The sequence below is a fragment of the Amblyraja radiata genome, chromosome 10 (genome assembly GCF_010909765.2).
Source record: "Amblyraja radiata isolate CabotCenter1 chromosome 10, sAmbRad1.1.pri, whole genome shotgun sequence".
In the NCBI taxonomy this organism is placed as follows: Eukaryota; Metazoa; Chordata; class Chondrichthyes; order Rajiformes; family Rajidae; genus Amblyraja; species Amblyraja radiata.
In genome coordinates, this window is record NC_045965.1 from 33,767,220 (window position 1) to 33,789,803 (window position 22,584).

At 43.6% G+C, this 22,584-nt stretch overlaps 1 protein-coding gene across 1 annotated transcript in view; it reads right to left on the reverse strand.

The window, feature by feature from the left end:
• The window catches only part of oma1 (OMA1 zinc metallopeptidase), a 59,593-nt gene extending 38,019 nt beyond the window's left edge, over positions 1 to 21,574 (reverse strand). Inside the window, 4 exon segments of the mRNA XM_033028516.1 lie at positions 6,987 to 7,215; positions 14,266 to 14,585; positions 14,703 to 14,897; positions 21,390 to 21,574. Of these exon segments, the coding sequence (XP_032884407.1) occupies positions 6,987 to 7,215; positions 14,266 to 14,585; positions 14,703 to 14,888 (735 nt within the window). The 5' untranslated portion in view covers positions 14,889 to 14,897; positions 21,390 to 21,574.
• Positions 21,575 to 22,584: the final 1,010 nt, after the last annotated feature.

The following is a 22,584-nucleotide window of genomic DNA, read 5'->3' on the forward strand; positions in this document are numbered from 1 at the left end:
CATAACTGTTCTATTAATGCAAGACATAATTTAATTCAATTCAAATTATTACATAGACTATATTATTCAAAAACAAGGTTGAATAAATTTTATCCAAACGTCTCTCCCAGATGCGATAAATGTTTGTTTCAAAACGCTAATATAACACATTCATTTGTAGGATGTACAAAGTTGAATAAATTTTGGAGTGATATATTTGATATATTTACAAAGCTCTTCAAGTCAAGAATAGAACCCAAAATGGAATGGATTATATTTGGAATAATAGGAGAAGATACCAATTTAAATAAAGACCAAAATGTTTTTTTTAATTATGGGTTAATAATTGGAAAGAAATTGATACTTACATTTTGGAAAAATACAACCATACCAACTGTTAAAATGTGGATTAGGAATATGATGGACATAGCACGCCTTGAAGAAACGAGACTCCGACTAATAGATAAATATGACCAATTCTTAAGGAGTTGGTCTCCTTTCATCGACTTTTTGGAATCATGTGATGCAGCGGTACCATAAGGATTGCTGATTTCAGTTCAAGACGTGGATAGATTTACATCTCCGAATATAGATTTGAAAAATTCTCTTTTAAGGGGCCTTCTCTTCTATTTCTACTTTCCACTTTTTCTTTTTTATTTTATTTTTTTATTTTTTATATACACACTTCACGTTTTTCTACTCTCTACCATCTATTTTTCCACTTTTTCCCCTTTCTATTGTTTTCTTTTTCTTGTCTTGCTTACTTCCTTCTCATAACATAAAACTAGAGGTTGTACATAGAATGGATTACGGTATGACATAGTTGGCACCTAAAATTAGGTGCCACTGGATTGTTTTGTACTGTATTAACTTCTAATAAAATAAACAAAAAAAAAACAAAAAAAGAAAGTCCTGCTGAGAAATGAGGAATTTAAATTTCTGACAGGCATAAAAGTGAGCTCCACTGTGGGGTGAACCCATTTTCAACAGCTCAGCATTATCTCTGGAAGCTGTGCATGGGAATTTCTGGCTCGGATTATCCTTACATCACCAAAGATAATTTCCACAAACCAATAACACAGCAGTAAATTAATGCTCACCTACAGGTTAATTAAAAAGATCCACACGGACTCGTAAAGCAAGTCATGTACTACAAAGTTAATAGAGTTCTTTGAGGTATGGTTAGAATAAAAGGAATATTCAAAGTCACCTGCTATTATTAGTCGGTGTATAGATTCTGGACTTGTCACTGGATAGCAGACGTCAATATTGACCACCTATAGTCAGTGTGGTCAATAATAGACCTTGGCTATTTCCAACACATGGGAAATCTGGCAGAGACATTGGAAGCACAATAGCAAAAGAGGCAGGTGAGAGAAGTAGAGTGTCCACACTTCATGAATACTAAACAGGGAGCAGTGCGTAAGTAACTTCAGGATGACAGTGCCAGTTTTTCAAATGGTCAATAAGATGTCCGCAGAAATTTAATACGGAGATCTATATAAGGAGATGGATTTCACTGCAAATTGCCAATGTTTTACTAGGAGCTGTTGATACTTCTCAGAATAAGCGCTGGTAGGTTTTTGGGACTCCTGCAAGAAGATAGAAGTGCCAGACTTCACTGGCCATTTCTTGGCAGCACTCCTGGATGTGGAGAGGATCTTTCCACTAGTGCGAGAGTCTAGGACTAGAGGTTATAGCCTCAGAATTAAAGGACATTCTTTTAGGAAGGAGATGAGGAGAAATTTCTTTAGTCAGAAAGTGGTGAATCTGTGGAATACTTTGCCACAGCTGTGGAGGCCATCAGTGGGTTTTTTTAAGGCAGAGGTAGATAGATTTGTGATTAGTACAGGTGTCAGACGTTATGGGGAGAAGGCAGGAGAATGGGGTTAGGAGGGAGATAGATCAGCCATGATTTAATGGCAGAGTAGACTTGATGGGCCGAATGGCCTAATTTTACTCCTATCACTTACGACCTTATGACCCCATGGGGTTCAGCAGCTGGGCTAGACTTCACTAAGATTCCCCGTCTCCGTGGGGTAGACTGGTGTAGCATCCACAAGCCCAGAGAAGAAGGTCAGTCAGTACCTTTTCATTAATCAAACCACTAACTATTTATATTTTTAAATGAGGCAAGAATGTTTACAGGTAATTTTTTTTAATTGAAATGTTTAATGATTTCAAATTATTCCAGTCTTTTGGTAGAGTTTAGAGAGATACAGTGCAGAAACAGGCCCTTTAGTCCACCGAGTCTGACCCGTCCAGCGATCCCCCTTACACTATCATACACTACACACCAGGGACAATTTGTACAGAAGCCAATTAACCTGCAAACCTGTATGTCTTTGGAGTGTGGAAACCGAAGCACCAGGGGAAAACCCACGTAGTCACAGGGAGAACGTACAATCTCGATAAGGTGGTGCAGCATTAGAGCTACTGCCTTACTGCGCCAGACACCCGGGTTCGATCCTGACTGCGGGTGCATGTCTGTACGGAGTTTGTACGTTCTCCCCGTGATCTGCATGGGTTTTCTCCGAGATCTTCGGTTTCCACTCACTATCCAAAGACGTACAGGTTTGTAGGTTAATTGGCTTGGTGTAAATGTGAAAACGTGTACGTGTAGGATAGTGTTAATGTGCGGGGATCACAGGTCAGTGCAGACTCGGTGGGCTGAAGAACCTGTTTCTGCGCTGTATCTCTAAACTAAACTAAACTAAACTCCATACAGACTGCACCCATAGTCAGGATCGAACCCAGGTCTCTGTCTGGCGTTGTAAGTCAGCAACTCTACCACTGTGCCACCATAGCTTTTACATATTTTTGAACTTTCAGAAAAATTAACAAACCCCCGAGAGCTTTGAAGGTTGAGAGAAGCTGGTGCTTACGGAACACTGCTACCTGTGAGAGACTTCCTCAAGAGTTTCACACATGTTGCTTCAGCTCTGCCCAATCTATTGCATGACCCGAGACTCATCCACCACGCAACACTGCATCACCTGGTCAAGCAACTCCTGGCTGGATGTGTAGGAAGGAACTGCAGATACTGGTTTAAACCGAAGATAGATACAAAACGCTGGAGTAACTCAGCGGAACAGGCAACATCTCTGGAGAGAAGGAAGAGATGACGATCCGGGTCGAGAACCTTCTTCACACTGGTGGAAGGGTCTCGACACGAAATGTCACCCATTCCTTCTGAGTTATTCCAGCATTTTGTGTCCATCTTCATGCCTATCTGTCTAACATCTGTCTGGAGTTGGCCCAGGTTAGGGCATGGGAGTGGTGTGTTTGGGCAAAGAGTATAAACAACGTGACCCAGGCACTGGAGTCCACTGTAGAATGCTTTGCAAGAACCAATAATTGAAAGGAATATGGGTTTGTATGTTCTTCTAAGAAACAGGTGCATAATACATTTTACACGTCAACCATTAAGTGAAACCTGATGATTTAATTGCTCAAGAATAATATCAAGTTTTGTGAGCTGCATCACTGAAAGATATCAAACCAGAGTGCAGGGAACATAATTGCGATGATCCCAGGCATCAAAAGTATTAATTATATAAAGAGACAAGAACATTTGGTTTTATTTTCCACTGTCATGCAAGCTAAAAATAGATCTGACAGATGAGCTCAAAATCCAGCAGCCTTTATATAAAATCATCCCAAGAAACTGGGGAAATACCTGTAGGGGAGAATAAAAAGCAACTAATATTAAATCAGGGCCAAAGGGTGGGTCTCTCTTGTAGATCAGTGCATGCTCCTTTAACATAGTGACCTCACCACTACTAACCACTCCCCATTGTCTCTTGTATAATTGTAGCTTCCCAACCTCCAGCTCTCTCTCTAGCTCCAGTGATGACCACGGACAGCTAGTGCAGTGTGTGTAGTGCTTATAATAAAGTTATCTAGTAAAAGACTTTGTGTGACAAGCAAGTCATTTTACATGGTGTCACAGCGGTAGACTCGCGTCTCCTGTTCATCGACTTTATTTTTATTATTTGCTTTCTCCCAGTTGTGTCCCCATCCCCCTGTTTTTTATCATGTCCAACTCGTGTCGTCGTTCCGACACGCTCGTTTTTGACACGGACATCGTCCACCGCTGGACTGTCTTCCAGCGCGACTATGAACACTATATTGCAATCTCTCATCCTGATGCCACTCCTGCTGTACAGGCTCACCTGCTCCTCAACCTGGCTGGTCCGGAGGCCATGGAACACTATGCCTCGTTCGAGTTCACCCCTGGTGAAGACCGTCGCGACCCGGTATGTCTCATGGCTAAATTCACTGCCCTCTGCGATATCCCTACAAATAACATTATCGAGCGCTTTAAGTTCTTCCAAAGGCGTCAGATTCCCGATGAGCATATTGACGCTTTCATTGCCTCTTTGCGTCATATGGCTCGGCGGTGCCGCCTTGAAACGATAACCCCGGCGAAATGATCAGGGATGTCCTGGTCAACGGTCTCCTGAACTCTAAGCTGCGTGACGAGCTCCTGATGAAGCCTGATCTAACGCTAAGGGAAGCTATGCATGCCGCTCGCATGGCCTCTGCTGTTGGCTCCGTATCTCAACCGGTGTCCCAGGACATCAACATCACCGGTGCTGCTGGCCGCCGGCGGATCAATGGCCCGCCACGCCAGGGCACCGCCGCTGCGCCCGCTAAGGTCACCCCTCGTCGCTGCCCAAATTGCAATTTCTCTTCCCACCAATTCAACGTTTGCCCAGCGCAGGGTAAAACTTGTAATTCCTGCGGGAAGCTGAACCACTTTTCTGCGGCATGTCAATCCCGTGGGAAACCTGTCCCTGCTCCAAGAAGGAGTCTAAACAACCTTGTGGACTCTGATAGCGCGCCTGGTTCCCAGTACCAGTCGGATGAACTCCCTGACTCTGATACGAGCTCCTCCCATGGTGATTCAACTGTGTTTTCGCTTTTGGGTGCACCTGCATTGATAACGGATCCCTCTGTACATGTTACTGTGAATGGCCACTCCTTCCCTGCGAAGGTCGATACTGGTGCTTTTGCCAATGTTATGTCTGTTAGCCTCTTCAAGCAGATAAGATCTGGGGAGAGGGTTACTCCCGATGACTCCCGCCTTCATGCCTATGGGGGAGGTGTTCTGGTCCCTGTGGGGAAGGCCACGTTTATCTGTACAGTTCTTGAGACCTCTCGGCCCCTCACTTTTTCCTGCTGGATTCTGAAAACGTCACCCTGCTGGGCGCCCGTACATGCCAGGACTTTGGCTTGGTCTCTTTCCACCGCGACATCCACCTGGTGCAGGCCCCCATGGACCCCCTGAGCGAGTACCCCGACCGTTTTGATGACGTTCTGGGCAAATTGCCCTGTGCTTACAAAATCGTTGTTGACCCGGGGGTCAACCCGGTGATTAGACCAGCCCACCGCGTTTCTTTTGCCATGAAGGGCCGCGTGGAGTCCACACTACGTGACATGGTGGCCATGGGCATCCTCAAGGAGGTGAGTGCTCCCACCCGGTGGGTCTCCACCATGGTCGTCGCTGCCAAGAAGGACAAGAGCGAGATCAGGATCTGCATCAACCCGAAAGACCTGAACCTTGCCATCAAACGCCCGCACTACCCCATGCGGACAGTGGAGTACGTCGCTGCACAGGTCGGTCCAGCCACAGTCTTCTCGGTCCTAGATGCCAAGAGCTCCTTCTGGCAGATCCCTCTGGATGAACGTTCCTCCTTCCTGACCACCTTTATCACACCCTTCGGCAGGTTCCGTTTTCTCCGCATGCCTTTTGGGATCAACTCAGCAAGCGAGGTTTTCCAACGCACCATGGAACAGCTGTTTGCCGGGTTGCCGTGCGCTATCATCGTGGATGACATCCTGGTGTACGGGAGGGACGTCGCTGAGCATGACCTGCACCTCCGCCAAGTCCTGGACAGGGCTCGTGAGATCAATCTCAAACTCAACCCGAAGAAGTGTCGGTTCCGCGTTCCGGAAGTCACTTACGTAGGCCACGTTTTCACGGCCGGGGGTCTAAAGCCAGACCCCCAGAAGACGGCAGCGGTCACCGAAATGCCCGCTCCCACCGACGTGCCCGGCCTGCAGCGCTTTCTGGGCATGGTCAACTACCTGGGGAAGTTCATACCCGACCTCAGCGAACTGAGTGCTCCCCTGAGGGAGCTGATCAAGAAGGACAATGCCTGGGTCTGGCTCCCGCATCACCAGTCGGCATTCGTGGCCCTGAAGTCCAAGCTCGCACGCACCCCGACTCTCAAGTTCTTCGATCTAAACAGGCCAATTGTCCTCACTTGCGATGCATCTCAGTTCGGCCACGGTGCCGCCTGCCTGCAGCTCCATGACGACCAGCAGCTGCCTGTTTCCTATGCTTCTCGCACCATGACCCCTGCATGAAATAAACTAGAAACAACTTTAGTAAAAGTGCAAAAAAAGCCTACTTGGGGGGGTTGTGCATAAACAAAAACAGTTCTTGCATTAATAGAAGGGAGATGACTGGAGGGGAGTTGGAGCATCAGCCAAGAGAAGCAAGTAACCTGGTGTACAGTCAGTATCAGGAGCACACTGGGAATCCAGTAAGTGCTCCATCTACTGGCATCACAGGGGAATGGTGCAAACAAGTGCCACAGCTGCCGGTAAACATGTTGAATGGTTCAATGGAAAGCACAACTCAGTAACATATCTTTCATTCATTTCTTCTATGTGCCTTCTGTATCTCTCGTTTCCCTCTCCCCTAACTCTCAGTTTGAAGAAGGGTCTCGACCAGAAAAGTCACCTATTCCTCTTCTCCAGAGTTGCTGCCTGACCCGCTGAATTCCTCCAGCTTTTTTAGTCTATCGCCACTGCTGATATATATCATTTGAAAGCTGTATTCTTGGTTCATAACAACAGAGATTGTAAATGAATGAAACGCAAAAACGTATTGCTCGGTCTGACAATAAGTTATAGAATAGGTCACCAAGAAGGAACACAACATCATCGGTCACAGGGACTTGGTTACCGTGGTTACAGGTAGTTTGCATGCTTACCGACTGGTACTCAAATTCAGCCAGCCGCAGGAACTGTCGTTTGCTGAACACCAGTAGGCGTCTGCGTCCTGTGATCGGACTCTTATCCAGGTGGGTCCAGAAATATATTCCAATCACACCAGACAGGCCACATAAACTGAGCAAAATGCTCCACTTGTTCCTTTTCGCCTTGTCCTTGAGCTCCACCTGCTTGTCAGGTGGGAGAGCCTGCCACCATTTCCGTATGCTCCTGAAAAAAAAACAAAGCAACCACATGAAGAAATGCAATGGGAATATTCCAGTTGTGAATGTTGTGGGTTAGAGAGCATTCATTGCTTTGTAGACACAAAATGCTGGAGTAACTCAGCGGGCCTGGCAGCATCTCTGGATAGAAGGAATGGGTAACTTTTCGGGTCGAGACTCTTCTTCAGACTGAATCAGGGGAGAGGGAGGTGCAGAGATAAGGAAATGTAAGGTGTGAAAACGGGACAAAGGGGATGACTGTCAAGACAAATGTAGAATGCTAGTGAGGAGAAGGTAACAACACTGCAGTCAGACTACTCAGAGAACTGGGAAGGAGGGAGGGATAGAGAGAGGGAAGGCAAAGGTTACTTGAAGTTAGAGAAGTCAATATCCATACCACTTGGGTATAATCTGCTCAAGCGAAAAAATAAGGTGTTGCTCCTCCAAAGGCATTGCCTTGAGTTTTGCAATCCTTTGTCTGGACTTCCATGATCATTTCCAGTTATGCTCCAGCTGACAAACTTCCATGAGCTTTATTTTATAATTGGCAGTTTTATCTTTTGTCTTAAAATTTCTCACATAAGGATTTCTCACTGCCCTAGTGGAGCCCAATATTTAATTTAAAAAATAGCAAGCTAGCAGTTTACTTCTAACTGTGTTTTGAAAGACCCAACTGAAGGCAACTGGCTGGGATTTACACCATACTTCATTAATCAAAAATTGAAATACGAGGCAAATTTTACAGCAAAACAAAAGTGATGGAAATGAAAGTCAACCAAGATCGATTCATGCAAATATATACCAAGGAGCAAAATACCTCAAGGAAATGAAAACAAAAGCACCCCTCCCCCTTACTTAAATCACAAACTTCCATCCGATTTCCTGACATGAAAACTCTACAATTATGCAACAAAACAGATCCTTTCCAGTCTCCAGTTTATCCTTTCATCTCTTTCATGTCTCGAGGAGGCATGATTAAGAGATCATCTTTCTCAGAATATCTCCAGAAAATCAAGGAGCAAAATTAAAAATTAAATTTGGGAGGCAAAGGAAGTTGCCCATAAATAATTCTCATAAAAGATCTTCAACCTATAATATTAATGTATCTCTCTCTTAACAGTTGTTGCCACACCTGCTGGATATTTCCAGCATTCTCTTTTGTTTCAGACTTCAGCAACTGTCACGTTTCATTGCTCATGGTTCTAGCATTGTTTTGTTTTCTACTCCATCCACATTCATCACCTTCATTCATTCATCATTCATCCAGACCATAAAGCCGTGGCTATCAACCTGCACCACCCTCTCTCAGCCACTTTTTGTGTCATAGAGTCACACGGCATGGAAACAGGTCCTTCAGCCCAACTTGCCCATACTGACCAACATGTCCCATCTACTCTAGTCCCACCTGCCAGCTTTTGGCCAATATCCCTCCAAACCCATCCGATTCCAGTACCTGTCTAAATGTTTATACAGCTCAGAAACAGGCCAGTCAGCCCAACTCATCCGTGCAGACCAAAATGTTTAACCAAGCTAGTATGACTTGCCTGCACCTGGCCCATATCCCTCCAAACCTTTGCTATCCACATACCTGTCAAAGTGTCTTTTAAATATCGTAAATATACCTGCCTCTACCACTTCCTTTGGCAGCTCTTTCTGTATAAGCACTAGCCTCTTGTGTGGAAAAGCTGCCCCCGAGTTCCCTTTAACATCTTTCCCTTCTTGCCTTATCTATTCCCTCATGATATTATAAACGTCTAAGGTTCAGAATACCCGCTAGAGAAAAAAGACCAAGCCTTTCCAGGTTCTCCTCCAGTCCTCCAGGCTCAATAACACCATTGTGAATTTTTAATGCATTTTTACCAATTCTATAGCAGGTAACCAGAACTGTAAAGTGTGCTCCAAGTGTGGCCTTACCAATTTAACAGCTGTAACATGACATCCCAAATCCTGCACTCAATAGAGACACAAGGAACTGCAGATGCTGGTTAACAAAAAATGCTTAAGTAACTCAAAGTGTTTCGGGTCAGGGCCCTTTTTCAGTCTGACGAATGGTGGTGGCCTGAAACATTGCCTGTCCATGTTCTCCAGAGATGCTGCCTTACCCATTGAGTTACTCAAGCACATTGTGTTTTTTGCTGTACTCAATAGCTCGACTGATGAAGGCAAGTGTGTGAAACACTTTCTTTACCATCCTGCCCACCTGTTGCTGCTTTCATGGAGCTATGTACTTGGATCTCTTGGTCTATTTGTTCTTCAACATTCCCCAGGGCCCTATCATTCACAGTACAAATCTTAACACAATTAGTCCGATCAAAATATATCACCTCACATGAATTAAACACCATCTGCCATTCCTTGGCCCATTTTCCCAGTTGATTAAAATAACTTTTTCAATTTTAGTGCCATCATAAACTATCTGTGCCACCTAGATTCACATCCAAATCCTTCAGATAAACAACACAAGTGGGCCCAGCATCGATTCCTGTGGTACACCGCTTCTCCAGTCAGAAAAACAACTCTCAATCACCACCCACTGTTTCCCAACTTCAAGTCACAACTGTCTTGTGTTTTAGACAATCTCTTTCTTTTTACTATCCTGCATAATTTATGTTTTTGTGTGTTGTCCAAATCTATGTGTCAATGATACTGCCACAAGCAGGATTTACATGATACCTCCACTTCACCGTACTTGTGCAACTGAACTTGGTTGGATATATCTAGTGTGATGTCCTCCTCTTCTGTAATGTGGATTTGTTCAAAATATCACTACAACCCTCCCCAAGTTCCCTTGCATTCATGCCTTTCTCCATGGTAAGTATAGACCTTTAAATGGCCCTATATTCTCCCTAGTTACTCTTTTAGAATTCCTTTGGATTCTCCTTAACTTTATTTGCCAAAGCTATCTCGTTTCCATTTTTGCCCTTCTGATTTCCCTCACACCCCCAATACCCCTTAAGGGATCTACTTGATCCCATCTGCCTATACTTGACATATGCCTCCATTTTTCTCTAGCATCTCATACCTTGTCAGTCAGGAATACCTGCTCCTGCCAATTTTGCCCTTCACTCTAACGAGAACATGTTGGCCCATGACTCATATTAAAAGTTTCCAACTTACCAGTTAATTTCAGTGTCAGAGCAGGAATAGAAGAATTTGAAAGCTAGCTGGTGGTCTGGTTGGGTGATCGAAATTGGCACATTGAGCAACTGATTAAAAAGGCAAGGTATATCCAAGCAGCCTATTGGGAGCAGCATGCGGAGGGGACGTGAGTGTCTTTGACTCAAGTATCTTCAGCAAGGAGCCTGAACAGAGGGAGATAAAGGTACAGGTACAGTCTGCTGTTATGTGTAATTCTTGTGCTTATTCTTTCTTTGTTTAATGCAGTTGTGACGGCAGGTAGAATGGTGTAATGTTCCTCCTGCAGGATGTGGGAAGTCAGGGAAACTACTGGTGTCCCTGATGACTACACCAGTAGGAATTGTATCCAGGTACAACTCCTGCAATGGCTTTATTAGGGCACTGGAATGTGACTGGATGACCTCAGGATCACCTGGGAGAATGAGAGTTTCTTAGATAATGCTCATCAGGATATGAAGAGAGTCGGTGGGTGACCATAAAGAAAGGAAGTAGACACAAAATGCAGGTGATCCCTGTGGCCATTCCCCTTCAGTGAGACCGCATGGGGGTGGTGAGAGTGGGATGATCCATCAGGGGTGAGCAGCAACACCAGGCAGCTCTGTGGCAGTGAGCCTGGCTCTGAGATACAGTGAGGAGGGACAATGTCAGGCAGAGCCAGAATGGTGGGAGACTTGCTAGTTTGGGGGTGAGACAGGAGATTCTGTGGCAGCAACCGAGACTCCAGGTTGGTGTGTTGTCTCTCTGGTGCCAGTGTCCAGGATGTCTCTGGGGGGCTGCATGGCATTCTCAGGGGGAGAGAGAGCAGCCATACGTTGTTGTGCATGTTGGATCAAATAACGTGGGTAGAAAAAGGGATAAAGATAATTATAGGTGGTTAAGGTAAAATGCTAAAAAGCAAGATATCACTCCAGCACAGTGATCTCCAGATTATGTATAAAATTCTAAATGATGCCTTACATCTGCCATGCACAGGAATGGTGGATGTTTCCGATATCAAGGAGACATTTTACATCCTTAAAGATAGATCAACTGCAGCCAGGCCTGAGATCCAGATTTAATCTTGACCATGGCTGCTGTCTGCATGGAGTTGCATCTTCTCCCACTTACCTCATGGGTTTCTTCCGGGATTTCTAGTTTCCTCCCACATCCCGTAAACATTTTAGTAGGTTAACTGGTGACTATAAATTGCCCCTTATGTGTGGGGGAATACTAGAATCAGGGAGCAAAGGGGGAATGGTGGTGGGAAGGAGTTGATGGAAAAGTTGAGAGAATAAAATGGGATAATTGTAGGATTGGTGTAAATGGTTGATGGCAGATATGGACTAATTTAGCTTGGGACTTGTTTCCATGCTGGATAACTCTACCGCTTCATGAAAGTACCTCCCAGAAACAAGGGAGAAAAAAAAATCACCTCTAGGTCTGTCATTTGCCTTCCATTCCTCTTTGTTCCAAAAATTAGAAAAATGTCCTCTGTTGATGCCAGCATTGGAGGAGACAGCTACACAGCTGTGGAAAGGGTGCGGTGCGGTGCAGTGTGCTTAATATTGGTTTACACGCCACTGACATTTTTCCATTGGGATGGAATCTATATTCATTTGAATTAAAACATTTACATTACGAGATTTGATTGGGTAGACATAGCGGCATTATGCTCTCTCCTGGGGGTAATTGAAGAGAAACCAGCACTATAGAAGCTATTTCACCCCCTACAGAAGGTAATGGAAATCTGAATCTCTGAATCCACAAGGGAAAAATGTAAAGATAAAGTCCATGAAAGCATAAAGTCCATGAGCCATTTGAATTTTGCAAAGGCAGGTAAGTGAATTTGAGGTGCTGATCAACTTTGACATGACTATTGGAAGTGCAGGCTCGGGGCTGAGAGGCTTGTTGTTGTTTGACAACATCAGATTTGTTTGGACTCGAAAATCATATTATTCAAGCTGAAATGATCAGACAGTACCACTAAAATAATCAGTTTCTAATTTACCATTCCTACTAAAAAAATATAAGTAAGACTTCATGTAGCTCAAGGGTCTTTAAACTATTGCAGTTATCCAAAAAGAAAAACACTAAACCCACTGATGCTGGAAACAGGTTGGGCAACATACTGTATGTGGAAAGATAAATAGTTAATGTTTCAGATTGGAGACCCTGAATCAGAACTGAAATCGAGAACATTAACATTTCACTTTCCATGGTTACTGTCTGACATGCTGAATATTTCCAACATTTTATCCAAATAACTGCAGTAAAGAAGGACAAGTGCAAAGGTGCCACTCACTGAAACTTCTGTGAAGAATTACCTGAGTAACATTTGGAATATATAACACATACCTGAGCTGGCAGTTTGCAAGCTTTAACTACTTATGTTCTTTGCCCTTTATTGATGATTTATATTTCCAACAGTACCACACACCAAGCGCTTAAAGACTTTAAAATTAAAAACACATATTATGCAATCCAAAGCGTGGGGTTGTAAGTTAATTTATCTTGCAAGTGTGGGATTTTAAGGACAATGAAGAGCGAACAAAGAGAGCTCCATTTCTAGAGAACAATTCCAAAGATCACGTGAGAAAAACACAATGTGTTGGAGAAACTAAGCAATTCAGGCAACATCGGTGGAGCGAATGGACAGATGACATTTTGGGATAGACGGAAGCAGGATCCTGACCTCAAACATCACCTGTCCATTGTCTCCACAGATGCTGCCTGACCTGCTTTGTGATTTGCTCAAGATCCCAGCATCTGCGGACTCTTTCTCACCAAATCTCTCTTTCCGTTTTCTCAAAACACTATCAACTATTCTTTCAATTACACATTCTGGCAACGATTCATCGATTCCAATAATTATTTTGCTCCTTGAATTTGTGGTTTGAATTTGTTTATCCTGTTTTTCAATCCTTCACCACTGAATCAATTTGAAATCCATCTTTCAATTTGAAAGCATCAAGGAAAGCGTGTCAATAAAATGTTTAACCTTCCTAAATTTTACTTCTGATTTTGCTTACCAGTTTTCTCTAATAGTTGCACAGGTCCACCACCAACTGGTCTAGCACCTCCTTTAATCCAGATAAAATTAGGAGAGTGCACTTGAAATCCCCCCCAAAATAGGCCAGATAAGGTGGTGGATCGGCGGGTCAAATTTGTCTCCTGGGACCAGGGCTCTTGAACTCCGGCCCAGCCGGACCCAGTGGATTTGCTCACATAGCCGACTTCCGAGTTCGATTTTACAGGCCGGTATCTCGGTCCCCTGAAGCCATGACCTCTGTTGGTCTGGCAAAGCAGATAATATGACAATGCTCTGGAACCAAGAGTGCCGGAAAATCGGTGGTGGGCCTGTAGTATTTTCCACTGTCCCAACCAGAGCTATCTTGACCTTCCTCAAAGAGGTTGCTAAAACTGCAATCAGGGCACCAGAAGCATTGTGACCACTTCCATATATATACACACACTCTCTGCTACACTAGTTGCCTTCATAACTGCATTAAAGCACCGACCTCTGACTTGCACCTGCTGAAATGAATGCCATACACTTGAAACATCGCTGATAATTTTCTCCAGCATTTTTGTTTACCTTCGATCCCGCTGAGTTTCTCCAGCATTTTTGTCTACCTGATGATAATACCCAATAGCTTCCACTTGTAGCTGTAGTAAAAATATCAAACTATATCATTGTAACAAAATGCATTACAAAAATTAAGTTAATATTTATTTTTTAACTCTAATTTGGCTTTTCCACAAAACAAAGTGTCAGATTACAATATTTTAAAGACACAAATCAATTTGATACTTCTCTTTTAGTTTGAAAAGCCAATCCCACATCTCTGATGCTGCCATAGTTCCCAGTTAATATTATATTTATGCTTGTGTTGCGAGAGCACTCTATCCCCTTAAACATTTATACATCCATCAATTTTACCTGCCAAGAATCATTGTCAAAATTTTCTTGAGGGGCGTCAGCAGCATCCAAATGAGAGGGATTGGAAAGGCTAGGACTCGAGATGTTGTGTGGAAGTCTTTATGTAGGTCAGCAGTTTCTTTAGCATTAAAACATTTTCTTGACAAGACACAAGCCGGCTTACATCTTGTGCAGTGAGAAAAGTCACTGAAGGAGAGTGGGCTCAGATTGATGCCTGGTGACCTTTTAGATAGAAGTGCTACATTACGTATGGTATTTCTGAAAACTGACTGATGTCTTGTGCAAGATAGCAACATTGAATTAGGTTGAATCCAGCTCCGACAAGATAGCAACATTGAATTAGGTTGAATCCGGCTCCGCCAATATAGCAACATTGAATTAGGTTGAATCCAGCTCCGCAAAGATAGCAACATTGAATTAGGTTGAATCCAGCTCCGCCAAGCATCTGGATTTCTCGCTGAGCGGTATGGTCCATCACTTGTTTTTAACCTCTGATATTTCATTTTGTAACTTCTCCATATCTGAAATCGTTCTGGCAGCACGGAGGTGTTTTGTTGAAAACTGCAGCTTCGCCGGGTGAACAGGTGCCTTCTAGCAGCCCAAAGCCAAAATCCAGTCCTCATTTCTTCCTACTAAAAGACAAAAACGTTATGAAGAAATATTTTAAAGAAATCAAAACTCCGTGGAGGAAGCTTCAAAGCAATGGAAATCTCTATTTTCCACTATCACGTACAAACGTGATAAAGTAAGACAATAAATGTCTTAGTAGCTGACAGCTACTAAGGAATTTCACAGATGTAACTGCAAAAGATCTGATATGAGCTTCCTGAGGTTCAGTGGTAGTATGTGGTTAGGTGCTGCAGGCAGATTAACAAATGCAAACAGCCAATTTTGCCTAGCAATATAAAAGCACTCTAATACAGGGCCTGCATCATTCTGTAGGTAAAGTCTCCCTTTTCATCTTTTTATCAATGCATTCCAGTAGTGTTCAAATACAATGCTGTTTTTTGGAGCCTTGCAGATATACATACAATCATTATGATCTCCCATGACTTCAATGTCCATTTTAAACAATTCATAGAGTAGTTGCACTAAAAACAACACGCATGTCTGCCAACACCAACTCTGAAGAAGAGACTCAACCTGAAACGTCACCCATTCCTTCTCTCCAGAGATGCTTCCTGTCCCACTGAGTTATTCCAGCTTTTTGTGTCCAGCTTCGGTTTAAACTAGCATCTGCAGTTCCTTCCTGCACTAAATCCTGATGCGGGACAAGCTGTACCTCACCTCAGACAAATATAAATCCAGTAACATCACAGACCCCTTCAGATCATCTCCTAAATCTTCATCTGAAGTTCTATGCTATATATTATCAGATATCCGAAGATAATTTTAGACCTTTTAGCCCCACAGTCCTTTTTGTATGGAGCACCAGTCCTATGGTGCAAAGGGTCAAGAACTTCAAATTCCTGGGCATGCATATTTACGAAGATCTCTCCTGGTCCCAGAACACTGATGCAATCATGAAGAAACCACATCAGCGCCTCTACTTCCTGAGAAGATTATGGAGAGTCGGTATGTCAAGGAGGACTCTCTCGAACTTCTACAGGTGCACAGTAGAGAGCATGCTGACTGGTTGCATCATGGCTTGGTACAGCAAACTGAGCATCTAGGAGCAGAAAATGCTGCAAAAAGTCGTAACCACTGCCCAGTCCATCATCGGTTCTGACCTCGCTACCATCGAGGGGATCTATCGCAGTCGCTGCCTCAAAAAGACTGCCAGCATCATCAAGGACCCACACCATCCTGGCCATACACTCATCTATTGGGTAGAAGGTACAGGAGCCTGAAATCTGCAACATCCAGATTCAGGAACAGCTTCTTCCCCACAGCCATAAGACTGTTAAACACAACTTCAACCAAACTATGAACTTGTTATGCTGCAACAATGCAAGAATATAATTGTCCTATCTAGGACACATGACAATAAACTCTCTTGACTCTTGAAGAATTCCCCAAGTATCTCGGAGTCACCCTGGATCGCACCCTCACGTATCGTGAACATCTGAAGATGGTGGCTGATAAACTGAAAGCAAGGGTCAACATCATCAGGAAACTTGTAGGCAACAGCTGGGGATCCAATGCACACACCCTCCGTGCCGCAAGCTTAGCCCTAGTCTACTCAACAGCCGAGTTTTTCTCAACTGCTTGGGCTAATAGCTGCCACACCAAACGAGTTCACACTGTCCTTTACTCTGCAATGCGGGTCATCACAGGGACGCTTAAGTCAACACCTTTACAGTGGCTCCTGTCCTCTCTCATATTGGCCCTGCCAGCATACACAGAAGGGAGAGGATGTTGAAAGATTGGTGCACCATCGAGGCTAACCCTGCCCTTCCCATCCATGTTGACTTGAACAATCTGCCCAACATGCGCCTGAAGTCCCACAAACCCTTCTGGTCTTCTGTTAAATCCCTGGAAGACTTCGACTTCAAGACTGAGTGGCGCAGAGCCTGGAAAGATGCCAACACCAACCACGGAGAGGTCATCACAGGCCCCACAGTGAAACATCCTGCATACATCCAGACCAGACTATCCCAAACATCGTGAATGACTGCTCACTGAGGCTTTTCCCTGGGGGCATCAAAGCCATCCGCCCAATAACTGATGCTGTCCTGGCCTGGATGTCTATCCTTGGTCTACAACTTCAGGCTGTGCACACCATATGCAGGAAGATGACCTTTTAGACAGTCAAGACACAGCAAGACACTTCAAACACTTTCTGAACAGGGGAAAGAATAAAAAAGAAAATAGCAGCCTAACTTTTACCTCATGATTATTCAGTGATTGCTTCAGGAAAATGATAGTTGATAACTGAACATGGACAAATTCGAATTTTTCATGATGTTCCTCACCGTCATGCCTAACAACACTGGCTTTCGATTGGAAACAGAGGATTATGTCATCTGGAACAAACAACAAACTGCTGGAGGAACTCAGCGGGTCAGGCAGCATGTGTGGATGCAAAAGGAGAGTCAATGTTCTGGTTGAGACCCTTCATCTGGACTGGCTGTCAATGTCTACTTAACTCACACTGAGAAAACAGTGCACATTGAACAATCTCTGCAGATGTTACCCACAAATGTACAAGGATGGTCAAACAGTTGTTTGTAGAACGCAAGTGTATGAAACTACAGATCTTCTTGGACTTGGAGCTTTCAATGTGCTAGAGTCATTGAGCCATGCAGCATGAAAACAGACCCTTCAGCCCAACTTGCACATGTTGGCCATTATTCTATGTTCGCTCTTCTGGGGAGATGCTAATTGCATTTTGTTGTCTCTGTACTATACACTGCACAATGACAATAAAGATTGAATCTGAATCTGAAGATGCCCCATCTACACTAGTCTCATCTGCACATGCTTGGTCCATATCCCTCTAACCTTTCCTATCCATTTACCTGTCCAAATGTTTTTAAATGTTGTCATAGTACCTGCCTCAACTATCTCCTCAGACAGCTCATTCCATATACCCACCACTCTCTGCGTGAAAAAAAAATGCCCCTCAGTTTCCTATTCAATCTTTTCCCTCTCACCTTAAACCTATGTCATCTGGTTCTTGGTTTCCCTAGTCTGGGTGAAAGACTGTGCATTCACCCTATCTATTTCCCTCATGATCTTTTGAACCGCTATAATATCCTCCCTCAGCCTCCTATGTTCCAAGGACTAAAGTCTTAGCCTGCCCAACCACTCCCTATAGCTCAGGCCCTCAATTCCTGGCAACATCCTCATGAATCTTCTCTACACTCTTTCCATCTTAACAATATCCTTCCTATAGCAGGGGGATCAAAATTGAAGAAATACTACAAATGCAGCCACCCCAACGTCTTGTACAACTGTAATATAACATCCCAACAACTATACTCAATACCCTGTACTGAAAGCCTTCTTGACCACCTGACCTACCTTACACGGAACTATGTACCTACATTCCTAGATCTCCCTGCTCTACAGCACTCACTTGCCATTCACTGTGAAGGTCTTGCCCTAGTTTGACTTTCCAAAATACAACACCTCCAACTTATCTGCATTAAACTCCTTTAACTATTCCACAGCATACTTACCCAATTAATCAAGTTCCTGCTGTCATTTTTGATAACCATCTTCGCTATCTATGGTTACTGCCACTTTAATCATCTGCAAACTTAATATCTCATCCAATTTGTTGATATAAATCACAAACAGTAATGGGCTTAGCACCGATCCTTGAGGCACACCACTAGTCACAAGCCACCAGTTTGAAAAGCAACCCTCCACCATCACCCTCTGCTTCCTTCCATGAAACCTATTATCTATGCAGTTGGCTAGGCCCCCCTGGATCCCACGCAATCCAACCTCCCAGAACAACATATCCTGCGGAACCTAATCAAACACCTTCATGAAGTCGAATTTGACAATGTCTACACCTTTGTCCTCATCAACCTTTTTGATTACTTCTTCAAAAAAATCAGATTTGTAATATAGTATTCCCACGTTAAAAACATGCTTTCTATCTCTATCAGGCTGTCTATCCAAATGTCTCTCCAGTACCTACCTACCACAGATGTTAGGCTCACTTGTCTATAGTTCGACACCCTCTTTCCCTTAATGACATAAAATCTGTTTGGATTTCCCTTAATATTATCTACCAGAGCAATCTCCTGCTCCTTTTGTGTCCTCTGGATTTCCGTCTTAAGTATGCTCCTTAAAACTCCTCCAGGGGTACACTTGATCCCAGTTAACTATGCCTGTCCCAGGCCTCCTTCTTTTTCCTAGCCAGAGCCTCAATTTCTCTCGTCATCCAAGCTTCCTTACTCCTGCCTCAACCTTCTCTCTAACAAGAACATGCACACCCTAAACTGTCATTTTACACTTTGAAAAGAATCCCACTTTTCAGATGTTCCTTTTCCCGCAAACAACCTACTGCTATCATTCCTGTGGACTACCCATCACTAGTTGGCCTGTGTATGCAAATGGTCATCTGTAATGACGCAAAGAGAACATTTTGATGAATATCTCACCTGACCTCTGACTATAACTTTGATAGTCCTATCACTGAATATTTTTAAAGCGTTGCTAATCAACGACAGTACCTCATTTTCCTCCCCAATATCTTCATAAGCACCATCAGAGCAGAACATTTAACTTTTGATCCTCAGACCACCCCCATACCCCAACCTATCCACCACCATTAATAGAAACAGGAATGCCATTGTCGAACGGATCACCATTTTTAAGAGCTGGTTGAGCTTAATCCTTGTATAGGAAGGAACTGTGGATGTTGGTTTATATCAAAGATTGACACAAAGTGCTGAAGAAACTCAGCAGGTCAGGCAGCATCTCTGGAGAAAAGGAATAGTTTCATGGTTTCCACCCAAAAAGTCACCTGTTCCCGGTGTCCAGAGAAGCTGCCTGTCCCATTGGGTTACTCCAGCATTATATGTCAATCTTCAGAGTTTAACCCTTGTATTGAATTGAATTGAATACTTTATTGCCACATGTGACAAGTCACAGTGAACTTCTTTGCTTGTTACCCAAGGTATGCAATAGTCGCCATATAAAGGGCGCTGACAACGTTGCAAAGTAAATGGGGCAGATAAGGGATTTTGTGTCCTCTCCTTGGCTCCATGATAAAACTCCAATAATCTGGTATCTTGCTGAACTGGAGTCTCTTTTCATCTCTTGCCTTTGTCCACCCATCAGCTTTCTCCCCCCACCACAATCAGTTTGAAGAAGGGTGCCGACCCAAAACGTCAGCTATTCATGTCCTCCGGAGATTCTGCCTGACCTGCTGAATTACTCCAGCACGTTGTGTTCTGCTGTTGGAGTGTCAGATAATGTTCTTATCAAAACACCAAAATATGCTTTTAATTGATCTTTTTTTATGTTACAAAGTATGATAAATTTACAAGTGAACCAGATAAGTTTAAAGGGAGAATGGGAATGTGCGAAAAACTCAAACAGATTCATAATATAGTATATCCCACATTAAAACCATGATTTCTGTCCAAAATTTAAAGGGAGCACAAGGATCATAATCCAGTGAACCTGATGCCAAGCCATCGGGACATCCAAACACTAAAATAGATGATCTGCGTGACAATAGGGTGATTTCACGAAAGGTCACAGGTCTTCACGCACGGAGCCGCAAAATCCAACTGGGGTACAGACGTCACTTCCGGTACATGTTATTGATGCTAGAAACGCGGACTTTCAAACCTGTTAAAAACCGCGAAAACGGTTAGTTTTTGCGCTGTAAATAATTGTGCAAGTCGGGGTGACCGTGAGACACAGCTATCCTACTTTAGAGTTCCAAAGATTAAGAAAAATGAAGGTAAAGAGAAGAGAGAGCTGAAGGGAAAATAACAGCGGAAGTTGTTGGCCGTGCAGATATAAAGATAGAAAATATCGGGAATTATCGCGTTTGCGCTACATTTCATCAAAACTAAGGCATTATTGATGTTTTGATGAAATGCAGTGAGCAAACGCGATAATGTGATCGTGGCTGATCGTTATTGTGTTTCTGATAAACCACTGCCTGAGTTTCAATTCTTCTCAGCCAGCACCCTTTACACAGTATCCTTGCGAACCCCTAATGTCCTCCATCCCGTGTATTCCCGTACGTTAGTTTCCCACTTTGCTAATAAGCATTTGTCAGCAACTACCGCATCCACTATTGATTTATTTTTATTGTGTGTGTTCAGCAGGCTTTAGGAGCTTTCTAACTTTTATTTCTGAAGAACTACCCTATTTCAAAAGCACTTTTAGATGTGAAGCGCTCTGATGCATCCCACGGCCCTGCCAAACTGTGCACCAAAGTTACTATAGCGGAGCACAAGAATCAGCTCTTTCTCGGACGAGGGGAAATGCTGCTGAAAGGTTAACATGTCCTTCATCTTCCGAAATACGTCGTGCATGAGACTTCCTGTAGCTAGCTGTGAGCTTTTTGTTTTACAGCCTAGGGTCCCATTTCTGTTCACAAAATCAATAACAACTACGGTTGCCTGACTGTGTGAGGAATCAAATGATTAATGCAATGAAACAGCAGCAGGAAGCAGCTGCTGGGCCCACGCAATGCATTTTACCTTGGTCAGTACCCGGGTTCTCCGACAGCTGAGCGGTGAATATCAGAGTAGGGCCGCCGCATGAGTGACAGCCGGAGACTCAGCCCCCGGGCCACGGCGGCTCCTCTCCTCTCCTCCCCCGGGTCCACACGCCGGCCGCGCTCACGTTAACTCGCCTGTCGACCAGGAAATGATCGCCCCGCAAATCAGTGTCTCGCCAAAAACCGGCCCCGGATGCCCTCGTTTCCTGAACATATACTGAACATCACTCCAAGACAGCATCTGCATTAGACAGAGCAACAAGCAGCTTCTTAATTGCTGCTGACTAATTTATTGCTTCGCATTGTTTCCCCCAGATCGCTAAATTGCAATTTCTGGATCATCGAGGAAGGGGCAGGGATTAATTAAATCGTTCTTTTAAAGAGACAGAATGGTCTTTAGTTGACCATTTAACGAGGAATTACTTTACGTCAATGTACGATGAGTTTGCAATTTGAAGCACAATAATGATCAGCTGTAAAGTCATGCCATGTATATCTACGGAGTTGTTTGTGAGCAGCACTCATAATAACACGTTTGAAACCGAAATGAATGCGTGCCACCCCTAATGAACGCTATTAACAGATATTCTACCATTGTTAGAATTGTCCCTGTAATGTTCACAATCTTATTTATCGCTTTTTAAAGCAAGACAAATATTTTTCAAAATGACATTGCAAAAATCTTATTTTAACTCGATGTAAAGACATCATTCCTGTAGGAATAAGGTTTTATTGTTTTAATCTCAGAGTGTGGTTGTATTATTTTTGAAATTACTGCAGCATGTCCACGTAGCGGTTGGAAACAAAGATTATCAAGATAGGGAACCTTGGTTAACAAAGGAAAATAAAGGTTTGATCATGAAAAAGAAGTGTAATTTATGAGGCAAATTGAGGCAAGGATGATGTTTACTTCCTCAGGGGACAGGAAATATGGCATATTGCAGGTGACACATTGCAGGTGACACATACATACTTCTACAGATAATCCTGAGAACCACAGGAAGGTTGAAAGGGCGACACAATGGTAAGTCAAGCAGCATCTTCCAATCCACCTTGTTGCATCATGCACTTTTAAAATCCAAATTTTATTTGTGGCCGTAACAGGCTTATGAACAGTCCTTCCATAAACTAGGGTACTCTACTGTTTGGTTCATTTCTATCCCATTGAGGGCATT